Consider the following 27,005-nt stretch of genomic DNA (forward strand, 5'->3'; position numbering starts at 1 on the left):
TTCTTGGGAAATGGTCTCTGGATCTGCAGTAGGATTCTTGAAAAGGAATTTGTGAGAGTCAGGTACTCTGTAGTACCTGTCAGGTTTCCTGGGAGCAAAGTGTCTGGGGTAAGGCTGGATTCCAAGAAAACATCATCTACAATTTCCAGAACAGGAGGGATAGCTAGAGGCATGTGCTGAGGCAGGTTTAAGAATTCCCTAAGTCTCTTTTTGGACTGAGAATAGTCCTGGATTTCCCAGCGGAAATGTTCCCTAAGGGTATGCAAGGTTTCAACAAAAGAGAAATCTTCTGGAGGGGAAGCAGAGGGAATGGAATCCTCTGCATCAGAATCCTCATAAGTAGATAAGGGTAAATCCTGGTAGTCAGAAGGAATAGAGATATCAGATTCCTGATCAGAAGAATCAGAAGGAAAATCAGTTCTAGGTTTCTTAGAGTGGGAAGGCTGGCTTCTCCTAATTAAGGTAATAAGGTCTTCAGCCATTCTAAGCATTTATTTTTGGGGCATGTGAGCCTGAGAATGTGCTTTGGTCATCGGTTTTCTAGGCGTAGTGTGAGCTTTAGGCCTGAGGAATTCGGTATTTTTAGCTTGAAACAAAGTCGTTGGTTTGATATGAAAATCCATAGGCCTGAATACCCCCACAGAAGCCAGTGCTTGCACAGCAGCTCTGGACCCAGCCAAGGTAGAGACATCCGCTGGTTCCATAGCTGAAGAAGCATCTCGTGGCATACTGGACTCTAAATGGGTCTCAGCAGAGGCCTGCAAATCTGTAGAAGCGGGTATCAGGGGCTGCAAAAGCACCTCACTGAGTACCGGCAGACTGGCAACTAGCTTAACGGAAGCGTTGTTGGCAGTTTTGGACCTGTGTGGTCTGTCTCTGTCTTTATCCTTATGTTTTTTCAGAAGATCGGTAGTCGGATGGCTTAATGAAGCCATTTCGGAGTATGGAGATCAAAAACTAAAGTACTGAGCTACAAAAATAGCCTGACGATGAATAGTTCAGGCATTGAACAAGGCACAAAACCGACAATGAGGGACGTCGTGGTCTGGGCCTTAACAGGTGACGCAGTAAGAATGAAAATCTCTATGAGGTATTTGCTTCCCACAGGCAACACAATTATTAATTTTTTCTGACATCAGTGGGAGCAAGAAAAAAGGATACCCAATGGGGTACTTATCTTTTTGATGACTTCAGGTCTGAAACTCGAAAATGAAAATTTCAGGAGTCGGCTAACTGGCACTTGTGAACTGCTTCTGCTTCAGGCACCGCACAGCAAGAAAGACTGGGGTAATGGCACTGGCTGCATGTTTTATACCCCTGATGACCTGACGTCATGGAAGAAGCAACAGCATACGACGCAGAAATCCCAAGACTCTGGTATTCAGGCCGGCTGAGGGCTACTTGCAGGCAGATAACCCAAATGTGATGACTGCAACAGTGAAACATGAAGAACATCTGGATAGGCTTTGACTTGATACCATATATCAGCATGCATATGTTGAAAACAGCTCTATTAACACCTGTAACATGATGTTTTATAACAATATAACTGCTGTGAATGAAAAATTGTGCTGTGACGTAATTTCTATAGATTTAACTTCAGCATTTGACAGAGTCATACACAAAACACTGATCAATAAATTAGTACAACTAGGTATTGATGTACTCTTGATAAGATGGATAGCTACATGGCTTACAAATAGCACATGGCAAGTATCATACAGCAACTGGACAGGTGAAATCCTTGGTTAGAGACAGGGTGTTCCACAGGGCTCTATCCTAGGCCCTTACTTGTTTAGATTGTATCTTTCAAACCTAACTTTTTTATCTGAGGTGTTCTACTGTCTATATGCAGATGACCTGAAATTGGGTAAACTAATTACATGTGTTACAGATAAGTCATATCTGCAAAATAACTTGACTAAATTGACCATTTGGGCAAAGGAGAATAATATGCTGATAAATACATCAAAAACTAAGCATATGAGATTTGGGAGACATAAATTATAAGGTTAATATTTAATATAGTGCACAGTGATTGAAACTGTAAACTCATTTAAGGACCTGTGTATATGGGTAGATTCAGCTATGAGTTTTTCTAATCATATCAACCAATTGGTTAATGACAGTTATAGAACTATAGGTTGTATAAAAGATTTGTAATTTCTAGGAAATCAAAAATGAAGTCATTGTTTGTTAGTTACATTAGACCCAAACTTGAGTATGGAATAACAATATAGAAACCCTATAAGAAAACAAGCATGAGTAAACTGGAAATAGCACAGCGAAAATATACCAAGGGCATCCATGGATGTGAAAATTTAAGTTATGAAAGACTAAAATATCTGTAACTTGTGCAGTATCTCTTACAGATATCTAAGAGGAGATCTTATTCAAGTATATAGGGCATTTAGAGACAACTGCTTCTGGGAATGTTTGGGGATATCAAAAAGTATTAGACAATAATCAGACAACCTATGTAGAAGATTCTATACAAATGAGAAGTGTACTAATTAGTTCTCTGACAGAGTAGCTGATGCATGAAACAGACTACCAAATTACATAAAAGCAAGTACTAGTTTAGATATTTTTAAGAATTGCCTGGACACTTATTATGGGAACAAGTGTTTTGGTATATTGGCAAGTTAGAAGGGCATTAATGCCTGTGCTTGAAATATTTGTATGTATGTGTGCATGTAAAGTTATTGTTTTTTTTAGTTATGTTAGATTCAAACCTGAGTATGGAATAATATATAGAAACATTATCATAAAACAAGCATGAGTAAACTGGAAAGAATACAGTGGAATTATACAAAAAGCATCCATGGATGTGAAAATTTAAGCTATTATGAATGTCTAAAATATATGAACTTGTGCAGCTTATCACACAGATATTTAACAGAAGACCTTATTCAGGTAAATAGGGTATTTAAAGACAACTACTTCTGGGAATGTCTGGGGTTATCAAAAATAGCAGAGAATCATCAGACAACCTATGTAGAAGGTTCTGTAGGAATGAGGAGTGTATTAATTGTTTCTCTGAGAGAGTAGCTGGTGAATGGAATAGACTACCAAATTACACTGTTAGCATTTCTAAGAACAGCCTGGATACTTATTATGGGAGGAACAGCTGTTTTGGTATATTGGCAGGCTAGACGACCATTATTGCCTGTGCATGAAATATTTGTATGTATGTAGCCTGTTCTTGCAACCTATTTGTTATGAATATTGCCCTTAAAATTGAATTTTAAACAGGTGCTTCCATACAGAACACTTCAGACTTCACTTGGAATGAGCAAACACTATTATTAAAAATGCACTGCTGAGAAAAGGGCCTACAAAATCTGTGTGTATGCAATGCAATGGCAGTGCTGGCCACTTCTGAGAGTGCAGTGGTGTTACAGGTGGTATACTTGCTCTGACTTAATCCACACTTGTGAAAAATGGACTTTAACTTGACTGCATAAGCCAGGCCACCACATGCAACTCCTTGCTAGTGATTTCATTTTCCTGTACCAAGATGCCCTTTGTGGATTGTTTCTAGTATGCTGGACTGAAATTTCTCAGGCAATCCCACTATGGAGCCACATATTTGTCATACAGACATTGTACTTCTGCACTTGGGCTCAGTTCCATAAGATGAGGTATCATGTTCCAGATCTACAGGCATAGCTGCACAGCTGATGAGTCATACTGTAACAATATGGCTTAATTTAGCAGAAGCATATCGACGTCAAGCAGGAATGGAAATCAAACCAGAAGTGGATAAAAATCAGGCAGCAACTGAATGTGCTAAAAAACAAAAGAAAGAATATAAGGTGAAGGATCAGATGAGAAGGCAAGAAATGTGGAAAAAACATAAATATAGTTGCAAGTATAGAAAACTTCTGGAAGAGCCTCATATTGGTGAAGAATGAACGCAGGAATGGTTAAGGAGAGGTGAATTTACATCAAGAAATGAAAGGTTAATATTGGCAGCCCAAGATAGTGGGTTACATACACGTTGGTTTACTAAGTCTACTGAACATATGGGAGAAACAGATATATGTAGGTTTTGTGGATCCGAATTGGAAACAGTCACACACTGGGACTGTATACTGAAAGGCATAATAATGTGGCGAGATTGTTACACTGGAGATTGTGCAAACATTATGGTATCAAAGTGGCTGAAAATCACTGGAAACATGAGCCACAGAGAATCATAGAAAATGATGATGTTTACATCACATGGGATCACCCAATACCAACAGTCCAAAAGATAGATGCTAGAAAACCGGATATAGTGGTCCAAGAAAAGAAGACAAAAGTAGCATTGATCATTGAAATCGTCACACCTAGTGACTACAGTGCCTTGCATACAGAGAGACACAAAGTCATAAAATACCTCGATCTGCAGGCAGAAATGAGAGCCATGTGGAAGAAAGATGCCCAGACAGTTCCAATAGTAGTAGGAGTAACTGGTCTTATAAAAAAGAATTTACAGTCATATTTAGATATGTTACCAATTCACGTAACACCATACGAATTGCAGAAGGAGTCATTACTGGGCACATTGGGGGTGCTGTGAAGAGCACTTTTGGCTAACATCAAAGAGTGAAACAATACTAATTTCATGAACTTTAATCATACTTTGACTTAGGAATGGGGTCCATTCCTGTCATGGTATTAGAAACCCAAAAGACTTGGAGAAATTAAAATGGCAGTAACAATATTTCATCTGATCTGAAAATGATCTTAACTGCCCTCTGTAACAGTGCATTCATTCCAGTACTGAGCTACTCTGTAACAAGGTATTCATTAAGAGCAATTCAAAAGGAACTGATAGTAACTTATCAGTAGAAGGTAGGGCTGCAATCGTGAGATATTTTTAGGATGGGATGCTTTTGGCACAACCACCACTTTATATAGTTATTTCTTCAGTCCACTTAAATTAGTATTACACTTACACATGCTGACTCTGAGTCCACACTCTCTTAGCCTGCATATAACTCATTTTTAATTGCTCAAATGGTATTTGTGGTTGTAACCTCTTACCAACATGTTTCCAGGTTGCACTGCATGTTTGGAATTCAATGTAATATTTGGTCCAATGCCTTTTGTCTTATAGCCAGTGAAGGTGCCACTTCATGCACCAGTATATTATACCCAAGTAGTGTTTTATGTGTCTAAATGGTCAAAAGTTGTTTCAAATCTTCACACAGCTTCATATGATAATAAGTTTGTGCCACGTAATGTCTACTTCTCCCAGTTAGGGGTGAAAAATATCTTCCATCCTGGGAAATGCATACTGTAAGAGAGGATCCTCAGTGAATAGGACTCCTCTGCCTTACATTTCACTAAGATACCACCTAATAATGCAAGGGTAGGGGATCCATCTGTGCCATTGGTTACCCCAGTCTGGTAGTGGACTCAACCCACTGCTAGGGCTAGCCGGGAAGTAGGATGAAGAGGCCAATAGCCAGCTCTCCGACCCTGGGGGAAGGCCTGAGGAAACTCAATGTTTGTTGGCCCACTAGTGGACTTCATGTGCCTTAAAGGTAATTGCCTCAGATTACAGACTGCAGTGATAATATCTTGAAGTCACTGGACTAGCCCCTCTTAATGTTATGACTGACATCTGTACGATGGCTCCTGGTTCTGCATCTATGGCTCAATTTTAGATCACTTGATCTCTGCAGCTACAACTGAGTTACCATAGAAGTCAACTCCCCCAGGAGTTAGGGGTCCCACATAATGAAGGTTTAAATCAGGGGATATCCAATAAGGGCCAACTGGGGGATCTTAGGCATAGTGGGCACAGAAGTCAGGGGAACAGCTGGAAGCTGCACAGGGGGATGGTTGGGGGAGAGAAATAAAACAGAAAAATAATTAAATAATAAATAAATACATGCATTTCATTAGGACGGCTAAAATGTGCATTGTCCATGCACTCCATTTACCTTACACAAAATTTCTACACTTTTAGCAACTGCAGTTTTGACTTTACCTTAAGCCTTAATGTATAAGACAACATCATGGCTTTATGAAACTTTGGGTTCATAGTTTCAGTTTATCAAGATTATAATCTAGAGATGATGAATAAGCTTGACTGCAGTAAGACCATTCTGTTTACTGTGTAGTGTAATACCCTCAAGATGCGCAGTGGTAAACCCCACCCACATTGCAGCTAACTGGGCCCACATGGGCACCAGCAATGTCACTGAAACACACCCAAAACACCTATCATGAACAGAGCTGAAGTGTCACCAATTTAAAACAAAATATAACATAAGAAAAGACATATTTGCTTCATATCATTCCCCCTTACCACAAAGTAAAACAAATTATAAACAAGCGTAAGCCAACTGAGCCGGACAGCGAACTGTTAAAAAACATTTTGCTTCACGTCATACCACTGTCAATAACAGTATTAATAACTAAAATGGAAAAGAAGCAAATGAAGCAGGAGTGCCACCTGTTACAGAAAAATAAAATGTAACATAAACACATCCATACTGTGCTGTCCAAATCCAAAATTAAAGCCAGTATTTTAAACTTTCTGGCTTTTCATCCCTGTCACTAACATAGCAATACTAATTAGAAAGGAATGGAAGCAAACAGAGTATTACAGTTTTACAGGAAGATATATTTACAGGAATGTATATATAACTGCACTTGCTGTATATTTACAAAAGAAAGATAAGTGTATTATAGTTTGACAGGTAAGTCCATGTACATATAATAGTTGTTAGTGTAAATTAAAAAAAATATATGTATTAGGATGTTTTCATGGCGCAGGACAAATGCCTGGCATTCATTGACAGCCTGTCCATTAATAATACCACCACACCCCATAACATGTCAATCACCATGGGGAACACCCAGGCATGCACCAACTTCGTTGGGGGTATAACACTACACAATAACTGATACTTTTTACTTTTCATATGTATACTTATATTGTTCTTCCATAACACTGGAAGGCATTACACAATGCATATTATGTTTTATTTATGTATTTTTTTCCCTTTTATTTGTCTTTTGATTACCAGGAAAGTCTGACTGAGTGAAAAGCCTCTTTTCAGCAGAGGCCTGGAGAAAAAAGCTTATCAAAGAAAAATGCAATACTATGGGCAACATTGTTAAGTAGAAAACAATACAATACATTACAGTTTGCAAAACACAGAGAGAAATATAACAGTTCTTCCAGACACAAAGAGAAATATAATAGTTCCTCTAGAAAAGCATCACAAATGATATAGCAAGTACTGTGGTAGATATCTAGGATGTGATTCAAGAGCAGATTTAAGAAAGTATATCATAAAAGAAAAAAGAATGAGAAAGTATATCACAAAAGAAAAGAGGACTAGATCACAGAATATGGTAGTACCAAGCAGTGGGTGAAAATAAAGTTGGGGTCCTGGGAGGAATTATGAAAAAGAGTGAGAGAGCAGGGTTTATAGAGAAAAGTGTAACAGTAATTAAGTGGTGAAAGAGATTATTCTTATGCAGTAGAACTGTATAAACTTGGTTAGATAGGGTCAAAAACTGGAAGAAAGGTGGAAAAGTTAAATGGGAAAGAGATTACTGCTGGGTCGCAGTACTGTACATGTTTGGTTAGATAAAAGTCTGGAAGAAAGGTGGAATCAGGAAGAAGTTGGAAGAGCTCAAGGAGAAGGTGTAGGACTGCCTAGCTGCTGAGCATTTATTTTCTAAGTTTAGTCAATACATAATAGTATATTACAGAGATAATTGAATAGTATACATATCTAGGATTAGAGCAGTTGCTCTATATGATGGGTCTAGTGTTTCTATATTTTTTTCTGTTACTAATTTATTTTTACTACTAGGTTCTCTGAGCTGATATAAGCTTCCCCAACAATGCACCACATACATAGACTTTCAGCTACAACAAGGTGAGACATTGCCTTACAGACCACGCAGGGGTCATCTCTAAGAAACCTCAAAACAAACAAAAGCATATAATTATAATTCCTGAAGCCTTCTTGTACAGTTACAATTTTCCAATTATATGTAGATTCTATTGAGGAATTGTTACAACCCTTAAGTTGTTTCATCTAGGTTTTCTGAGTATTACAGAATGCACTATGGTGCTCAATAAAGGGCCAGAGCACTAAGGTACAAAGTAGCACAATAAACTCCCAGAGGTGACTAGACATGCACTTTAGGATTAGATGGAAAACTGAAGTGTACTTTTAACTCTAGCAGATACACACAGATCAAAGTATAACTTATTTCCAGAAACAGAAAATAACACATTCTGGTATTCATAAATGGAAAAAAATACACCTAGGGAAAAAACAGAAATTAAAAATCAGGTTACATTAAAAATATCTTTATTATTGTCCAGCAAACTAACACCACAGTAAATAAATGCCTATGGGGTTAAAACTATTGCAACTTCTCTTCCCAGTTATTTTATTTATTTATTGATAATTTATTTCTTGGAAAGTCCAACTGGGTAGGTACCCATTTTCATCAGAAGCCCAGAGAGAAAAGCTCCAAAGCATTACAAATACATTTTAAGAACAATAATTTTACACACTTCAAAAGTAACACAATAAAAACTATAACAATTCCACAGTTTAAACAATTGAAACAAGTCAGACATAACCTCAAAAAATTGGTTAAGATATATATATATATATATATATATATATATATATATATATATATATATATATATATATATATATATATCTGTGTGTGTGTGTGTGTGTGTATATACCAACCAAAGACTAATTAACATGCTTAATTACTAAATTCATTACACAAATTAAAGCGAAGAACATATGCAAAAATGGAAACTGGAAGGAAGTACAAGTTTACAAGCTAAAAAGTGAGACAATTTACCTAAGGGGAACATCATCAAGAACAGCTTTATGTAAGAGTTCTAAAAAGACTGCAACTAAAAGTCAGCAATAAATATAAACGTAGGTATTAAAATGTGATACTGAAGCCCCCACAGTGTCTAAATTCTGAAAAGCACGAATATATTAAAGAAATAACAAGTATCTATACACACACACACACACACACACACACACACACACACACACACACATATATATATATATATATATATATATATATATATATATATATATATATATATATATATATATATATATATCTAAGCACACATGTACATATTCACCTTCAGAAAACTGAACATCCATATAATCGAACCTTACTTCGCTGATATTAAAACAGTGAAACTTTGTTTTGCTGAACAGAACATTTTTGCAATGGTAAATTAACACTTGACCAACATTACACCAAAAAAACACACTGTAGTATGTCAAACCCGCACCCCCCAACTAAATATACTAACTCTGAGATCGCACTACAGTGGGGAAAATGGCAAAGTTCACCATGTTGACCAAATGTTTACTTACCACTGTTTGGCAAAAAAAAGTTAAACTGTTTTCGTCTTAGCAAAGTAAGGTTCGATTATATGGACGTTTGGTCTTCTAAAGGGAATCCATATGTGTATATATATATATATATATATATATATATATATATATATATCTATATATATCTATATATATATATATATATATGCAGCTCATTTTGTTGAGAATTGCTTTAGTCAAGTCCAGATTTTACTACAAGATCTGTAGAGTGCTGCATACAATGATTCATACCGTAACTGAGTCACATACTGTTGACTGCAATAAATACAGGTGTTACACTTTGGCATGGTTGTGAGACCTTGGAATAAATATAAATAAGTAAGGGGTGGTGGGGACAGAGCCCTCATGTCAAGGGATGTTGGTGGCAAAACCACTTATGTAAAAGATGTTAGTTATGTTGGCACTATGTCTAGAGTTGTGAGTCTTTAATACTGAGTGCCTGGAGAGTTTGTGAAGGCGTGCTTTTCTTTTACTAGAACAATGTTGTATTGTCTTCAGTTTAGCTTCTTATATTGTATTTTCAGCACAACATGCAAGTGCTTTGTTTTTGGTGATGATAGTGGCAATGATAGGTAGTGCAGAGTTACTGCATAGCTGTTTTAAGTGGTTTTATGCAATGGCTCAGGTGACACTGAAGTAGTTGTGTGGCACATACATCGTTCTCAATTGTTTTTTGTGATACCTTGTAGCTTACATACATACATACATACATACATACATACATACATACCTACATACATGCATACATACAAATGTTTCAAGCACAGGCATTAATGCCCTTCTAGCTTGCCAATATACCAAAACACGTGTTCCCATAATAAATGTCCAGGCTGTTCTTAAAAATATCTAAACTAGTACTTGCTTTAATGTAATTTGGCAGTCAGTTCCAAGCATCAGCTACTCTGTCAGAGAACCAGTTAGTACACTTCTCATTTCTGTAGAATCTTTTATGTAGGTTATCTGATGATTCTCTAGTAGTTTTTGATAACCCCAAACATTCCCAGAGGTAGTTGTCCCTAAATGCCCTATATACCTGAATAAGATCTCCTCTTAAATAATAAGAGATACTGTACAAGTTCAGATATTTTAGTCTTTCATAATAACTTAGATTTTCACATCCATGGATGCCCTTAGTATATTTCTGCTGTACTCTTTCCAGTTTATTCATGCTTGTTTTCCTGTAGGGTTTCCATATTGTTATTCCATACTCAAGTTTGGGTCTAATGTAACTAACAAACAATGACTTCATTATGTTTGATTTCTTAGACTTTATAAATCTTTTTATACAACCTATAGTTCTATAACTATCATTAGCCAATTGGTTGATATAATTAGAAAAACTCATAGCTGAATCTACCCATATACCCAGGTCCTTAAATGAGTCTACAGTTTCAATCAGTGTGTGCTGTATTAAATATTCACCTTTCAGTTTATGTCTCCCAAATCTCATATACTTAGTTTTTGATGTATTTATCATTGCAGTTGATGAAACGTGTGTGTATATATATATATATATATATATATATATATATATATATATATATATATATATACATACACACACACACACACACACACATATATATATATATATATATATATATATATATATAGATATATATATATATAAACTCATATGTATGTGTCTACATGTGTATGTAGACTGCCCATACATGTCAAGCAGAGTGCCTCCTTGGTCATCTTCAAAAGGAACCTTGACGATTGGATGGGAGATAGGAAATTCACCCTGGGGATCACTTCAGTCACCCTGCTAGACAGGGGTCCAGGGAAGTAAATATTGTGGGAAGAAATATCCAGGGAATTGTTATGGCTAGGCTTGTATAGGCCCTAGGGCTGATAGCCTACTACCAACCTATGAACCTATGTGTTTGTGTGCATATCAAAACATAACTTTAATGTGAATAAATATAATTATAACAATAATGCATACATAGTTCATTATTCAGCATTACGGGTTGTAAGACACCATATCTAAAAATAAAAGTGGCCTCTTTCTGGTACAAGAGGTGAGATATGTCCTGATGTAGTTGCTCCTTAAGTTCTGCATACATACATACTAAAAAATTCAGTTCCTGTCCATTTCTTTGATGTACGTGGGTGACTTGTTCTGTCTAAAATAAAACCTTGGAAAGGAACATTACAGGAACATTTCAAACAATAAAGAACTTGAACTGCTTGGCAATTATACTGTAACAAATTATGCATGAATTTTCCATGAATCCGATGTGTTGCATTTGAATCCCTCTATGTACAAATGAAGCAACCAGGACAGCCACCATTAAACATGTTAACTTCCACAGACACATAAGAATATAAGGAGATAAAGTCTGTGTGCCAGTTTATCACATAAACTGGGGCATTTCCTATATGACACGTTAAGGATGACAGATAATTTCTTATTACGAATATCATTTGTTAGTAACACACTGATGATTTCTGATAATCCTGATGATATTCTGTATCTGGCAAGTAAACCTAGTAACAAAATATATGTCAGTAATTGTTGTCTACCAGGGATGGTACTTCCTAATGAAACTATCACAGAAAGTAGTAAGGTAATCAGTCCTATGACTAGATTTATTTAACATTTCCACAGAATAACTCTTCTAATGAAGTCTGTTAGTAAACTGCCCAGCAGCATGTTGGAATTCAGTTTCATCTAAACAGACTCTACATGCCCTCAGATACACCTGATATAGTAGTGAGTTAACTGAATGTCTGGGGTGTGAACTCTTTACACAAAGGAAAAAGTTGGCTCCTGTGTGTTTACTCTGTAGGGTTGATTTTAATCTGCTATTCTAAGTTATGATATACAACATATCATTCAGATATTCTATTTAAATTTTTACTAATATTATAGGTTAACACAATTCATATCAGCTATTGCACATTTTCTTAAAAAAAGATTATAAATGTTTCAGTGTCCTCTTTAAAATAAAAAAGTTGTCTATATACTGCAAAAGGCAACCACTTTTTCCTGAAGTACCGCATACCTCAGGACAGGCTCAAACCATCCTATGAACAAACTAGCATAGCTGGGGGCAGACTTCTCCCTTATAGTCATACCCTTTAGTTGAAGAAAAGGCTGGTTATCAAACAGCTATATATATATATATATATATATATATATATATATATATATATATATATAAATGGGTCTACTTCATTTGATCGAAAGACCATTTGACCTAAACCCATTTGATCGAAAGTTCATTTGATTGAAAACCAGTATTCAAGGCAAATAACAGGGATTTGTCTCCCTCCCCAATGTCGTGCGACCCTGGAGTTGGTATATATAGTTAGGGGGGTGTGGGGGCAAAGCCCCCCACCTATTTTCGTTTAAAATCTGTACTTTTTGTTTTATTTTCTTCTTTTAAAGGAAACTAGGTGGGGCCCTCACCCCCCACACCCCCCAATGTGGGGGGCTGCATCCCCATACCTCCCTAACTATAAATACCAACTCTAGGGTTGCACGACACTGGGGAGGGGGACAAATCACAGTTTTATGCCTTGAATACTGGTTTTCGATCAACTGAAATTTCGATCAAATGGGTTTAGGTCAAATGGTCTTTCGATCAAATGAAGTAGACCCATATATATATATATATATATATATATATATATATATATATATATATATATATTTTTTTTTTCCCAAACAAAGTCTGATTAATTCAACAATAAAGTTCACATCCAAGGAGACCACTATAATACAAGATAGGCTCAAAACATTATTAATGGTCGATACTAGTGTACAGATTAGTGCTGTCCATTGTAATTAACCAATATTCTTTTTGCCATTTAACAGTTCTAAGTTTCTCCAAACAAATTAGTTCTGCCATGGAGGTAAGAAAGCACAAATGTTACAAATGGCTGCAAAAATCTATCCAACATAAAACTAATGCATTCCAGACCTCGCTCAACCCCTGAAACAAATGGTCTGCTAGGAGGATGTCAATACTTTTTATGGACCTCAGCCAGGCAGTAGAAAAAGAAGATCCAATTTTTTTAACAAACAGTTTGGTGTCATTCTTTTCTTGAAGAAAACACTTTTCTAAACCCTTGCCCAAGACCGGTCTTGCTCAAAAGAATGAAGTACATATCTTTTCTATTTTTTCTGGCCATAGTATTACCCCCTTCAGCCAATTAAGTGAGAATTCGGTTATTATTAGTCAAGTATTTCAGTATATCACATTCTTATTTAGTCCATTTACTCGTCGTCATTGTTTATACTTATTATAATTAACAGAAATGTCATTCTTGGTTAAACAATGCATGATATTTACAGAATCGCATGTTAAAATGTGGAATGAATGTATCATACCTTTTAAACACAGATTTAAGCCTAGCTTTTGTTATAATCTTATCAAGGAGAAAGTATGCATGAAATGTCCTGAGGAATGTCTCCACTGCCTTCCCTATACAACTAACAGAATGGTGACTGGCTTAAAGTATCTTCAATCATTTTCAGACCCTGCTTCCTGTATATGTATTGCTAAAGCCACCTGTAAGTCAGTGTGGAACTCCTTAAGCCGTTAGGAATAGTTTATACATTCTAATCCATATGCAGCATCCAGTAGTCCAGACACGTCCTGTAGCACTATACATGGCAGCTTACCTGTTTCCTGGGTTTTAGTCTCCTCTTTGTCCAACCAACCTTACAAGTCTTATTCTATCTGCCCCTATTTATTTTTACATTCAACCCCCTGCCTAACCCCTTTCTACCTTCTCTTTAGTGAATAGTAAGAGAATGTGTTATTTCAGTTGTTCTGCATGCTTTTCTATTTTGTATTATTTTCCTTTCTTGTAGTACTGTCAGAACTTCTCATCCTTTTACTTATATATCTAAAAAACATCAATGTCCCTCTTTAACCTTTTTATACTTCCTTTCTAGTATTGCTTCAGCATTGCTTACTGCCCTATTTGCACTCTTCCTAACTTCTTGACATACTCTTTTTAGACCCCATATACTACTTTTAAATACCCTATTCTTGGATGTGAGAAAACATGACACCTTGGAGCTCATTCAAGTTGACTGCCTCCTCCACCTCCATCCTACTTTATTCCTTTTGCTCAAACATTCCTTTCCATGCTCCTTTTTTGATGCAACACTAAAGTTCTACTGCTAAACCTACCACTTGCCATCTGCTTATGTTGCACTTAACACTATCGGTTAGCTGCATGTAACCTGTTACCTTGTATTCCAATTTTTTGTTTCTACCATAAATTAATTTTAACACAGAACTGTTTTTAAACCTGTTCACCAATCGTCCTTAACAAATCCTTTTTAAGTCATCTAAAGCTAGCCACGGAATGTGAGAAGGACACACTACACAGCCCTACTACTAAACATAGCCAACTCTGAGAATGAGGAACCTTGATATAAATTATGCCTCCTTATACACATGCTTTCAGTGACTGAAAAAAATGGCAAGGAGGATTAACTGAATTGTTTCTTAGCTGACTTTCCAGCTGTTAGAAGTTGTGCTCCCCTGTGAACCAGAATGACTCATGCTCACTGTTCGTCAGATCTAGCACCAGTCCTTTTTCCTCACTTATTCCTTCTTCCTTAATAAAAAATCACATCTAGAATGCTCTTTTTCAGTATTGGTTCTTTCTCTCTGTGCTCAAACTCTACTTTTACTAAAGCCTTTAGCAATGCAGAGTTCTTCTTAACAGATGAAACTCTTATATTATCCCATTTAAACTCATCTCCTTTTCCCTAGCCCAAATCCTGAACTTGTCTTTTGATCTCACACAATCTTCCTCTCTAGGGTCCATTGGTATATACACTGTGACAACACTGTTCATAGAAACATCTCATCATTTCACATTCTCATTACTCCTAATTTCCTCTTCAATCACATGTACTGCCACCTACTCTGTTTTGTCCTTCTCACCAGTTCATCTTTAACCGGGTTGAATGATATCTCCTACTCTACTTTTCTTTGCCTAAGTCTAAATTACTTCTACAACAGTGACTTTTCTCTCTTTTAGTACCACATGGATCTTACTAATTCTTTTTGTATTCATTGCACTGCATAGCATAAATGTATGCATGTTTTCATTTTTTTCATTCAAATTTCTTTAAACATGAGATGATTCACCTCTGCAGGCCTGATTTCTGTTTTTACCCCTGATTTTGAAAACCCTCATATTGACTTGTGAAACACTGTTTTCCTTTTCATAAAGTAGCAACATCTTTAGAGTAAAAAGGGAACGAGTTCATACCTTGGAGTTTCTGCTTCGGCCAGCCACAAAAGATCCATGTTGCAGGCTAACACAGGGATGTGTGGATATGGTGCAGTACGAAAAGTGCAGTCCAGGGTCCCATTGGTCAAGAGGACATCAATAATCAATTGTAGGTTTGTTTCCCATCTGACTGGTTCACCAAACAGGATCACGGCTGAGGCCAAAATCATTTAAGAAAAAAAAAGAAAGAAAGAAAATGAAAAGTTAAAAAAAACGCTGCTCTCCATTTTCTTCAGCTGCTGTAGCATGTTCACTACATTAGATCTGCGTATTTCTTATCATGCTAGGTGCCATTATTATTAGTAGGGAAGGATGTCAATCTAACAAATTCTAAACTTCTGATTATCTAATAGTGAAGATCCTCATTAATGTATCCTACCATTAGGTTCATCCTTTCCACCAGTCAGAAGTTGACATCTTTTTGTCAATTATTGCAAATGGGAAAGGACAGATACCAGTGATGGTGCATGCTATTACGTCAGATGTCATCTACACAACTTTAATTATCCCCTGTACCTGCCAATTTTCTTTTTGCTGCTCAAATTGTTCAACTCTCAATCTTTGGTAATGTTTACATTCATATCCCCTTTTCTTTTAAGATCTTTGTGATTTTTTGAAATTAATATAAATTCTGCACTTAGTGGTAGAGAATTCATTTCCTGCCTGGTTGGCATCCTCCAACCTGTCATTGCTTGACTGGTTGAAAGATGGATCTGATGACTTGAGGGGGGGTGGACAGAATTTTTTTTATCTGTGACTTAATCTGGGAGACTGGTCAAGGATTAGAGCTGTCTGTTTCTTGTGTTGTCTCCAGTTCCTTACTGGGATGGACTTCAACTCCCATTAGTAGGACTTTAAGCTCATTCAGTTCACCATTGCATTGTCAGAGCAAATTCATGGGAGAGGTATGCTGATGACTCTCACCTAGTAGGGTTGCAGCTCATGGTGTAGGCATTACCTGTCTCTGGTCAACTGATCCTATCCTGGATCTGTCCAGCATGATCTCTGGGACTGTTCTCTTGAGTCACCTAATCATGGATCAGGAATACTCAGGACTGAGTATTCCTCTCCTTTTCTCCTAGGACATCTAATCAGGTCCACTCTCAGCTAATGAGGAGATGTCAGCTGAGCCTACTCCAGCTCCCTGATGCAGGTGCAAGATGTCAGAAACCTGTTTGATTCATGGTTGGACACTGAGATGCATCTGAGTAAAGTAACCCACAGGAACTTTGATGTCATGTCAGCTGCAGGTCTGGCACAAACCACTACCTCTCACATTACCTCTGGCAGTCATAAAGTTATTTCTGTGTTCTTGTCTACTTCAGCAATATATGTCATTCAGTTATCCATGCTCATGTCAATTTGTGTGAGATCTCTTGTTCTGGGTTGCTTACCAGTATGGGGCACTCTTTCCCTCAGACTTCCCTGGCCCTTTCAGCACCAAAGTCCTTGGTGGTGAAATGAGCAAAGACAGGGAGCCTTCCAGATCCTTGACCTTCATCCCCACTCCACATAATCTCTTAATTAGGAATTCCTTAAGGGTTATAAGGGCCTACCACGTTTTGGTTTTCTTCTCCCCTCCCTGGGTACCCTTCAAGATAAGGAGATATCAGAACCCCTGGGGATCTCCCCTTGCAGCCAGACTTTCAAGATGAATTCTTGGAAGCTTGAGGGCAACATCACTCTACTATGGTGGCTTTCAATTGGAAGTGCAATGTTCAATACTGGAAGACATGACACATTAAAAATGTAAATGCAATCATGACAAAAAAATTGCAAAACTTGATGACAAATACCTAAAGCAGTTTGCAGGGTAACAAGACCCCCACATATCCTGATGTGGGCTGCATTTCCAGCACCCCTGCTGTTTACTTATACTAGCACACTGTTCCAAGGATGACAATTATGGTCCGCAGACTTTCAAAAGGCATCCGGTGGGATTTAATGTCCTTAATAATGTGTCTCATCTGTACGCATTTCAGTCTTTCTAGATAAATATGACAAAAGGAAAGCTCAGAGACCTCTCCTTACCTAAGCTTAAGGAAGCATTCTTCCAGATTCTGTGTAAAGCTGTCCATGTGGGCTCCCAGATAGCTGGCTGTAATTTAGTTTGCATGAATACGAAGACTAAGGCTGTAGGCTTTGGTATATGCATGTACAGAATGTCATGGCTAAGGCCATTGTCACTCAAGGACTGATTTCACTATTGTATTCTGTCTGAAATAATTCTGGTTGTACCCTTCAAGAAAGGAATGCTGTTTGGACAGGCTTTTGGGATTTGTTGGATGACCTTAACTGAAAGCAGGTCATCCAACAAATGGCTTTTGGGATTTGTTGGATGACCTTAACTGAAAGCAGGTTCCCCTCCCCAGTGAAGGAGCCATTTCCCCCTCCTGTAAGTACCTATTCTTAATTAAAGAACAGGAAGTCTTATATTTACACAAACAGCAGGGCTAAGCATCCTACACTGTCCCTCTTCTTCTGTACCATCTGGGAGCACAGATAGAATTGTATTTGCTAGCCTCCTAACTGTGCCCTGAGCTCCTGTCTGGGATGGCATTAGGAGGACTCTGTCTTAGCTGGGACAACCATCTTTTTCTTGGTCCATGTTCTGCATTTTGTCTCATTCTTCTTGCTTCTTCTGTCTCTGTCAATGGCTTCATCATGGTAGAATTTTTGCATCAAGCCCAGACTTTTGCTCAAAGGGAAGTAAAGACTGTTCTGTTTTTAAGAGGATAGTGAGGAGGCAGCCATTCTCCCTCCCTCCCTACTCACCACAAAGAAAGGGACAGTGTTTTTATCTGACTGTTGGCCTAAATCCCCCTTATCTGCGAAGAGGCCATTTGGAGCATCATTCCATACTGCTTTTATTGTCCTAGATTAGGTTTATTCTTGTGTGCATTGTTTTGGAATTGAGCATAATGGAGTATTCACCAAGGCTTTGTCAGTTTTTCTTTCAGTGGGCATTCCTTCTGGCAGAAGTTGTCCTTGGATGTTCCTGAAGAGTTCACAGCCTTCCCAAGTGTAGGCCTTGGTGACTGCAGTCTGGAGAGGACAGAACCCACCTGTACCTCCTTGTGAGATGACTAACAGTTGGTGATCTTAGCTGAAGATGCAAAGGGATGCTTCCTCATGGGCCATCCCCTCCTCTTCACTGTAGTACTATAGGGTTACCATATTTATTGTGATGCCCTTTGTGGTTCCTGCTCATAAATCATTTTAGGTATGCAGCTTTGCCCTCCTCTTGTCAGTTGCCCTTGCCCTTTGGAAAGGCTTAAGATGTCTTGGTTTGGTAGCCTATGTTTGGGAAGAGGATTTGGTCCAGGTATGAACACAACAGCAGTATCTAGGCAAAAATGCAACCACACCCATCATGGTACCATGACATGCTTATGGTCATGGACATTGCTATGAACCTTGACAAGTTTGCAGCACTCTCCTCTTCCCCATATCTTTCAGACCTCTACTCACATCAGTCCCTGATGTTGGGGCCATAAACTGGTGGGCAGTTTCCCACTCTACCCTGACCAGGCCTTTGCTTTTCATGGCCTTTTCCACTGCTGTTAATGGATGGTCACTTGTGAGAAGGAGTATTTGATCTAGGTTCTCTTCTGGTTCTTGATAAATAGCCCCTAGTCTGTTTGATTTACTGGACGTAAAGGCAGAGCTGCTGAATCTTTCTGTCAGTAAAGTCTAGTTATTCCAGGCCTTTTCTATTGTGGCTGAGGATGTGGTACTTACTGTGGTACCTTAGCAGGCAAGGTGACAGAAGGTCTTCCCCCTTGTAGGGAGTAGTTATCTGTCTGTCTGAAGCCTTGCTATGCTTTCAGTCTTCAGGCACTCTACAGTTCACACTGTTATAGGTGATACTATTCTGATGGGTACTTACAGCCACAGATGTAGTCAGGCTCTCTGGAAATGTACATCAGCTCTTATATCAACTTTCAAAGTTTAGCCTCTCCCTCCCAAAAAGAGACATGCATATTTCTGGACAGCATACCTTTTCATTACTGAAAAATGTAACTAACCAGACATTCTGAAAAAAAAAACTGATCCATTTAATAAAAATCTGTATATCAATAAAATAAAACCCAGTAAATATGCCAAGACTTTACATATCACTACACAAAATAAATGATTTCAAAACGTGCATGCCACATAAAATATGGCATATACTTGGGTACATCCTTACCTGGATGAGCTCCTCCTATTGTCTCATGGAGTTGTACCTCCAGAGGAAATGTCTGTAATGAATATCATGAAATGGAGCAATCTGTATTCAGCTTCCAGAGGGATCGCAATTCACCCTTTCTCATGCTTGGTTAATATGCTGGGTAGAGGGGGGTCTTGTTCTCTGTTTTATGACAGAAGGTATCCCTGCACATTTTTTTTTCTTATTCTTGTTGATTTCATGTCTCACTGCTTATTTTGAGGATGAAGACTGCATTCAGTCTTGATGCCTCCATGTGGCTGACTACAGCATAGTTTTAGGCTTCCAATTTTTACAGTACACGAACTCTCTCAGATCGTGGCTAAGGAAGCTCACCCACGTTTTGAAGAAGACCTCATCCCATCTCACAGCTTGTCCCAGGATGTCCTTCTTCTGACCCCCCCCCCCCACTCCAAGCTGAAGCAAAGGGGGAAGAGTGGAGTTACTGAGCTACTGGAAAGTCTTCCACTTAGGCTTCAAAGTGGAAATGTTTGTCAGCTTGAACAGAGTGATGCCCTGTATTGTCCCAGACATTTAATTACAGCCATCCTTGATATTTGGGAATACCTGCATATTTGGGCCTTAGTGCTCTGCAGGAGTTCTTGGGCAGTGTTTTTCCCCTTATTCTCAGTGGAGGACAACAGTGAGTCCCAGCTCTGGCTGGCTGAGAATTCCTTTAGGAGTACTGTGTCACTATCCCCTTTTTGAAGAACCTCTCCCATTTGGAGGATTAACACTTCATGTTAACAGATTCCAGTCACTGTTGGGCATTTTGATACAGTAACAAAAAACATGAATAGGAGACAGAACTGCCCCACTAGTACTCAACCGATAAAAGTAAAAAGTCCAAGGGCTGCTCAAGAGAACACTCAAAACAACAGGCTGAGAAACCACCATCTCCTTGCACTGGGACTTTTTACTTTTATCATTTTGATACAGTAGCATTGCTGAAGTTCACCATACCTCTCAGCTGCACAGATTTTGCATAATGTCCAGATTTTTTCCTCATATTTTTGCTCTTTTTCTCATAAAATTGTGTTTTTCTGGCAAATCATTGGCAAATAATTGTGAGTTGAAGTCAGAAGATAATGACAGATATTTGAGTTTCAGACTTCATACACTTCAGAAAATCCATGCTGATGCAAAACCTGTTATTCTACCAACTTTTTAAGATTGTAAGAGCAATATTTAAAACATATCCCTATTTTTGGGCCTTTGTCCCCCCATTATTTATGGCTTTGTCCAGACTTCTTGGCCCAAGAGATTGAGAGGTACGAGTGCATACATAATCTAAATTTTGCTAATAGCTCATATTCTGTAAAAGGGTTTTGAGATGCAGGTCTGCAGGTATGATCTCTCCTGACCCCAACCTCAATTCCACTTCTCTTGAGAAGGTGGTTTTATTTTTATTCTGAGCCAATATAGTCATACCAAAAAAAAAACATCAAAAGTTGGGTCTCATATACAGGGCAAACCATTACCTTACAACCACTGCCAGGAAGATCAAAGCATCATCATATCTCCTCTCATACCTTCTTTACACTTTTCAAATACTTGTACACCTTCAGGCTACTAAAAATCAAAATTAGAAGCATGCTACAACAATGTTGCAAATTTGCAATGAATCATAACAACAGAACCCATCGTTGTGAATCTCTAAAAAACTAGATCGGTTAGAACTTTCACAACACCTCAGCATACAATCTCATTAATAAACCAGATATTGCTCATCAATAAAAAAAAAAAAAACATCCTTCAGCACCACTTCCCTCCCAGAAGCCTCAGCCCCAGCACCAAAGACCTAATAAGAATAAGTAAATCCACTAACAGCTGTGGATATTCACTACATTCAAGTTATGTCTCCACGCTCTGGAATGGTCTACCTCTTTCCCTAGGACAGCTAGACAAAATAACACACTTCAAAACTAACCTAAAACAACCTGAGACTCATTGCTCTGCCTCTGCATACTGTCAGGATAACTTAAGACACCACATCTTTTCAGTAGAATATCCTTCACCATAAAACATATTCCACCTTTGACTCTAAGCATTAGCTCTTTTGCCCTGCATTACCATCTGCTAATTTCACTCCTTTTATCTTTTATTTTTTCTCCTCTTTTCCAAACCTGATATTAACAACGTCTTTAGGGTAGCTTGTTTCTCCTCCTCCAACAACAAAACTAACTCAACTACCTCCTTTCACAGCCTAACCTCTTGCGACCTACATCTCTCTAGAAGTTATAATAATGTCATAATCTTAATGCCAATGTCAAATTTGTCCAGCCTGTCTGCATTATTGCTATGTGTCTTTCCCTAACTAATATGTAAATACTGTTGGTACACTTTGCAATGTAATATCAATGGATCATGTAAAAATGTACTCATGTATGATGTTTCTATGTGGAGCTTTTCTCCCTGGGCATCTACTGAAATAGAGTTTTGTCAAACACAGTTGAATTCTCTTAGTAAACAAGAGCAAATCAATAAATAGATAAATATGTATGTATCTACATATGTGTATGCATGTATTTATGTACATACATATACAGTAGGGGGTGCAAGAGATGGGACTGATAACAATGAGGTGTAGCTAGAATTTGAAGTAGGGAAATACATTAGGTGATGAGGAATAGAATGAGTGCAGGGGGGATAAGGCTTGTTCAGTAACATGGACAAGTTACAAAGGAGATTAAGAACAAGTCAGGCTTGTTTTATAAGGCAGACAATACTGCAAATGATAAGTATTAATATAAGGTATACAAGATCCCGCCACGTCTGCAACCTCAGTGATTCATTAGGTACTCATATAACTAACTGAAGGCAAGCTATGTGATTCATGTTCTACTGTGGAAGATTATGTAAGCCTCCAGTACCCAAATTTGCTTCAAACACTTCCCTAAGATACAGTGACATTAGTGTTGACTACAATTAAGTGATGTTGGGAAGTGACTCCTATCAACGGGGGAAAAAACAATGAGTTAATTACGAAAATAAAATTGCCAAAGATTACAAAGACAACCACAAGGCTTGGAATCTAAATGGCAATGCTCAGATCTGCTCTGAGCTACAACAGAATGGCATTAAATATACTGATCCCAAGGATATTGCCAATATCCTGGCAGATCGATTCAGTGCCATATTCACCCCCCTCTCACCCCCTAAATGGCCCATCTCAATACTGGAATATTGCCAAATTCCGGTAATAACGGCCACACAGGTAAAAAACGCACTCTCCAAAGCTAAGAATACAGCATCCATGGGACCATATGACATCCTGGGCTGTGTACTACATGAACTACAAAATGAACTGGCACCTCATCTAAGTGTCATGTTTAATCATAGCCTCACCTCAGGCTTCGTGCCTACTGAGTGGCGCATAGCTACAGTTATCCCACTCCACATGGGGGGATCCATCTCTCTGACAAGCCTGATCTACAAGGCCATGGAACGTATTATCACGGGACTTATAAACAAATACATTGGCAACCTTCAAACACTAGACCACATATAGTTTGGGTTCGTGAAGGGCCGATCTTGTCTCCTGAACCTGATTGACTTCTTCAAATCAGTCTCCAGAGCCGTGGATGAGGGTAAGGCAGTCCACACAGCCTATCTGGACGTTGCTAAGGCCTTTGACACCATCCCCCACTCTGGAATCATAGATAAGCTTACTAAGCTAGGCATTAATCCCTACGTCACTCAATGGGTTGCCAACTGGCTTACTGACAGAACCCACACTGTAAAACTAGCTGACTCCACATCCAGCTCCAGACAAGTGACAAGTGGAGTACCTCAGGGTTCAGCCCTGGGACCACTCTTTTTTGGCATCTACTTCTCTGAAGTACAGGCCAATACTAAGGGACTCTGCCTAACAAAGTTCACAGATGACTGCAAACTGGGAGCCATTACTGAATCTCCAAATGATGTGGATACTCTACAAAAGGGCCTTACAGAAACAGATGCTTGGTGCCAGAGCCATGGGATCAAGCTCAATGCCAAGAAATGTATAGTTATCCCTTTTGGGAAAAAACATGTACCCGTGAATTATCACATAGGTGGCAGTACACTAAACACCAAAAGTGTGATAAGAGACTTAGGGACACAGGTGGACAGCGGTCTCACCTTCGATAACCACATCGCCACAACAGTCAGGAAATCCTTCTATATGGCACACCTCATCACTAAGGGCTTTTCATCCAGAAAAAAGGAGGTCATTGTCCCACTGTACTCATCCCTCATTAGACCCATTATAGAATACAATGCCCCATTTGGTATGTACCTCTCAAGACACCTGCAACAACTGGAAAGGTCGCAGAAATACCTCATTAAAAGAATCACAGGCCTAAAGCAGATGCCCTATGCTGACTGCCTTAAAAAAGTCCAGCTATACTCTGTCGCATATCGTCTACTCAGAGGCGATCTCTGCTTAACATACAAGGCCATGTCAAACCTAGAGCTGTTGGACATGCTACACTTAAAGAAATTCCAATCCCTTAGAGCCACATGCTCCAGAGGTCTAAACCTTGTCATCACAACAAACAAAACATGCTGGAGGGATAGGTTCCTGACCCAGAGACTCCCCAGACTTTGGAATAGAATGCCCATACATGTCAAGCAGAGCACCTCTTTGGCCCTCTTCAAAAGGAACCTTGACGACTGGATGGGAGAAAGGAAATTCACCCCGGGGATCACGTCAGATGCCCTGCTAGACAGGGGTCCAGGAAGTAAATAGTGTGGGAAGAAATAGCCAGGGAATTGTTATGGCTAGGCTTGTATAGGCCATAGGGCTGATAGCCTAGTACCAAGCTATGAACCTATGAACCTATGAGAGTTCTTGGAAATGTCCTTTCAGACATTCTGCTTTTTTTAGGCTTTACTATACTGCTTATCAAAAACACATTCTATATCTGATCCTTAAAGAAAGAGTTGGCTTATATCATGAAGATATATGGGTTGATAGGTTCATAGGTATTATCAGGCTAATGACCACTAGGACCTTTATAAGCCTAGCCATGCAATCAAACCCAATTGTGTCCCTATGTATCATGGGCATTTATTAGGAGAGAGTATATTAGTTAGGAAGTTTCTAGAGGTCATGTGGGGGGTATGTTAGTTTGAGCATTACAGTCTGCCTCTGTCTGTCTATTAGGGACTTGGGGGCCAGGCCTGAGGTGTATTTCTGATTTCTCATGCATTGGTCAAGGTTACGCTTAAATAGGTTTAGGGATGGACTCTGCATTGCATGGATGTGGAAACTGTTCCAGAGCATGGGGGCCCTCTGTGAGGCATTATCTATCTCACCATCATCTCTTATTTCTCTTATTTATGTCACAAGAAACATTTAAATCCCTGGATCTAGTGGTTCTAATGCTGTTCATTTTGCAGATATGCAAATGGTCAGTCAGAGCTGGATCTGAGGATGCCTTGTATTCCATGCATATATCACCTGTCAGTAATCTGTAGGAGGCAAAGTCTAGAGATAGGGTCTGATAAGGGCCAAATAAAGTGGCACTATGACTTCCTTGAACCTGGATGCCATGCCCTTACTTATAAGTTGAGCGACATACAATGCTTTTCTTACTACACTGGCAAACATGTTGGCCAAAGGCCAGATTACTGTCTACATGTGTTCTCAGATCTCTCACTACTGGGTCATCTCTTAAGGATGTCTTATCGAAGAAGCAATTAGCCTGGGTGGCACTTTTCCCATAATACACTATAATGCATTTCTTGACATTGAGATTTTGTCTGTGACTTTGGCAGCAGCCATTTGTCTGTTTTAAACCCTCTTGTAAGATGTTTGTGCCATGGAAGGAATCTACGATAGCTCCCAATTTACAGTTATTTATGAACTTGGTCAGCCAAAGGCCCTTGACATTAACCTTTAACTCCATGAAGTGGATGTCAAATAGGAGTGGTCCCAGCATGGAACCTTGAGGTACTCCACTGGTGACTAGTCTCTTAGTGGAGGTGGTATCACCAATCCTGACTTCCTGGACACTGTCTGTGAGTCAGCTGGCAATCCAGTCAGTTATGTAGGGTTTTATGCCCAGTTTGGTGAGTTTGTCAACTATACCTGAGTGGGGTATTGTACTGAACACCTTAGCCAGGTCCAGGCAGGTGGTATGCACCATTTTCCACTCATCCATTGTCTTGGTGGCCTTCTCAAAGAAGTCCACCAGGTTTAGTAGGCATGACCTTCCCCTGACAAATTGAAACTGGGTTGAGTCCAGTGTCTGTATTTTGCCTATGTCTTTGCTGATCCTTTCCATGATAATTTGTTCCATTGCTTTGCATATTAGATTAGTCAGACAAATAGGTCTGTAGTTTGTGGGGTCAGTTGATGGCCCACCGTTATAAGGTGGGATAACTGTAGCAGTCCTCCATTCTCATTGCTACAAAGCCTGTTTTCAGACTATGGTTGAAAAGTGACTCGTGGTCTTAACAGGTCATGTTTCAAGCTATTTAGGAGGTATCTCAGGATACTGTCTGGGTCCACTGAAGCTGTGTTTTTGAACTTAGCGAGCACTACCAGGACCTGCTCTGTGTTAATAGTTGGGGGGAGTTATGGCTAGTAGGTATTTCATGGGAGTGGTGGGGGAAGATGGGGTTAAAGTTTGAGATGAAATTGCTGAATTTATCAGCCTGCAAATTCACTATGTCAGTCTGCTCAGTGAAGGGGGCACCATCGATCACCAGTTTGGCACACTAATGTGTGCTACCTTTGAGGTTTTGGACATAGCTGTAAAAGGCCTTGTGGTTGTCTTTAGCTTGTGAGACTATCCTGACCTTGTAATTGGCCTTATTGGACTTAATTAATCATTTTAGTTTCCTGTTTAGATTAATAAGAGAGTGCCTATCATTAAGTGAATTGCTCTTCCTGGTTTTAGCCATTACTTTTTTTTCCTTCTTTTATAAACTCTATTAAGGTTAGGATTCCAGAAGTGTGGTTTGTTTTTAGAGTTTGTTTTGGGCTTACTTCTAATTGGTAAATCAGCCTCTATACAGCCGTTTACATGATTGTACAGGGTCTTTGTGAACAATTCCACATAGGTTGCTGTGAACTCGGGGTTGGGAGGGGCACTGAATTTTGACAAACTATT

General features: G+C 38.7%; 1 protein-coding gene across 2 annotated transcripts in view; it reads right to left on the reverse strand.

Annotated features, from left to right (window-relative positions):
- LOC122809327 (haloacid dehalogenase-like hydrolase domain-containing 5) overlaps positions 1-27,005 on the reverse strand; it is a 599,749-nt gene that overhangs the window by 81,104 nt on the left and 491,640 nt on the right. For both annotated transcript variants that reach the window (XM_044080729.1, XM_044080727.1), the window contains exon 6: positions 15,672-15,846. In XM_044080729.1, coding sequence (XP_043936664.1) covers positions 15,672-15,846 — 175 coding nt within the window. The remainder of the gene's footprint in view (positions 1-15,671; positions 15,847-27,005) is intronic.

Source organism: Protopterus annectens, chromosome 8.part0 (assembly GCF_019279795.1).
Source record: "Protopterus annectens isolate FY-2018-M chromosome 8.part0, PAN1.0, whole genome shotgun sequence".
NCBI classification, from domain to species: Eukaryota; Metazoa; Chordata; order Ceratodontiformes; family Protopteridae; genus Protopterus; species Protopterus annectens.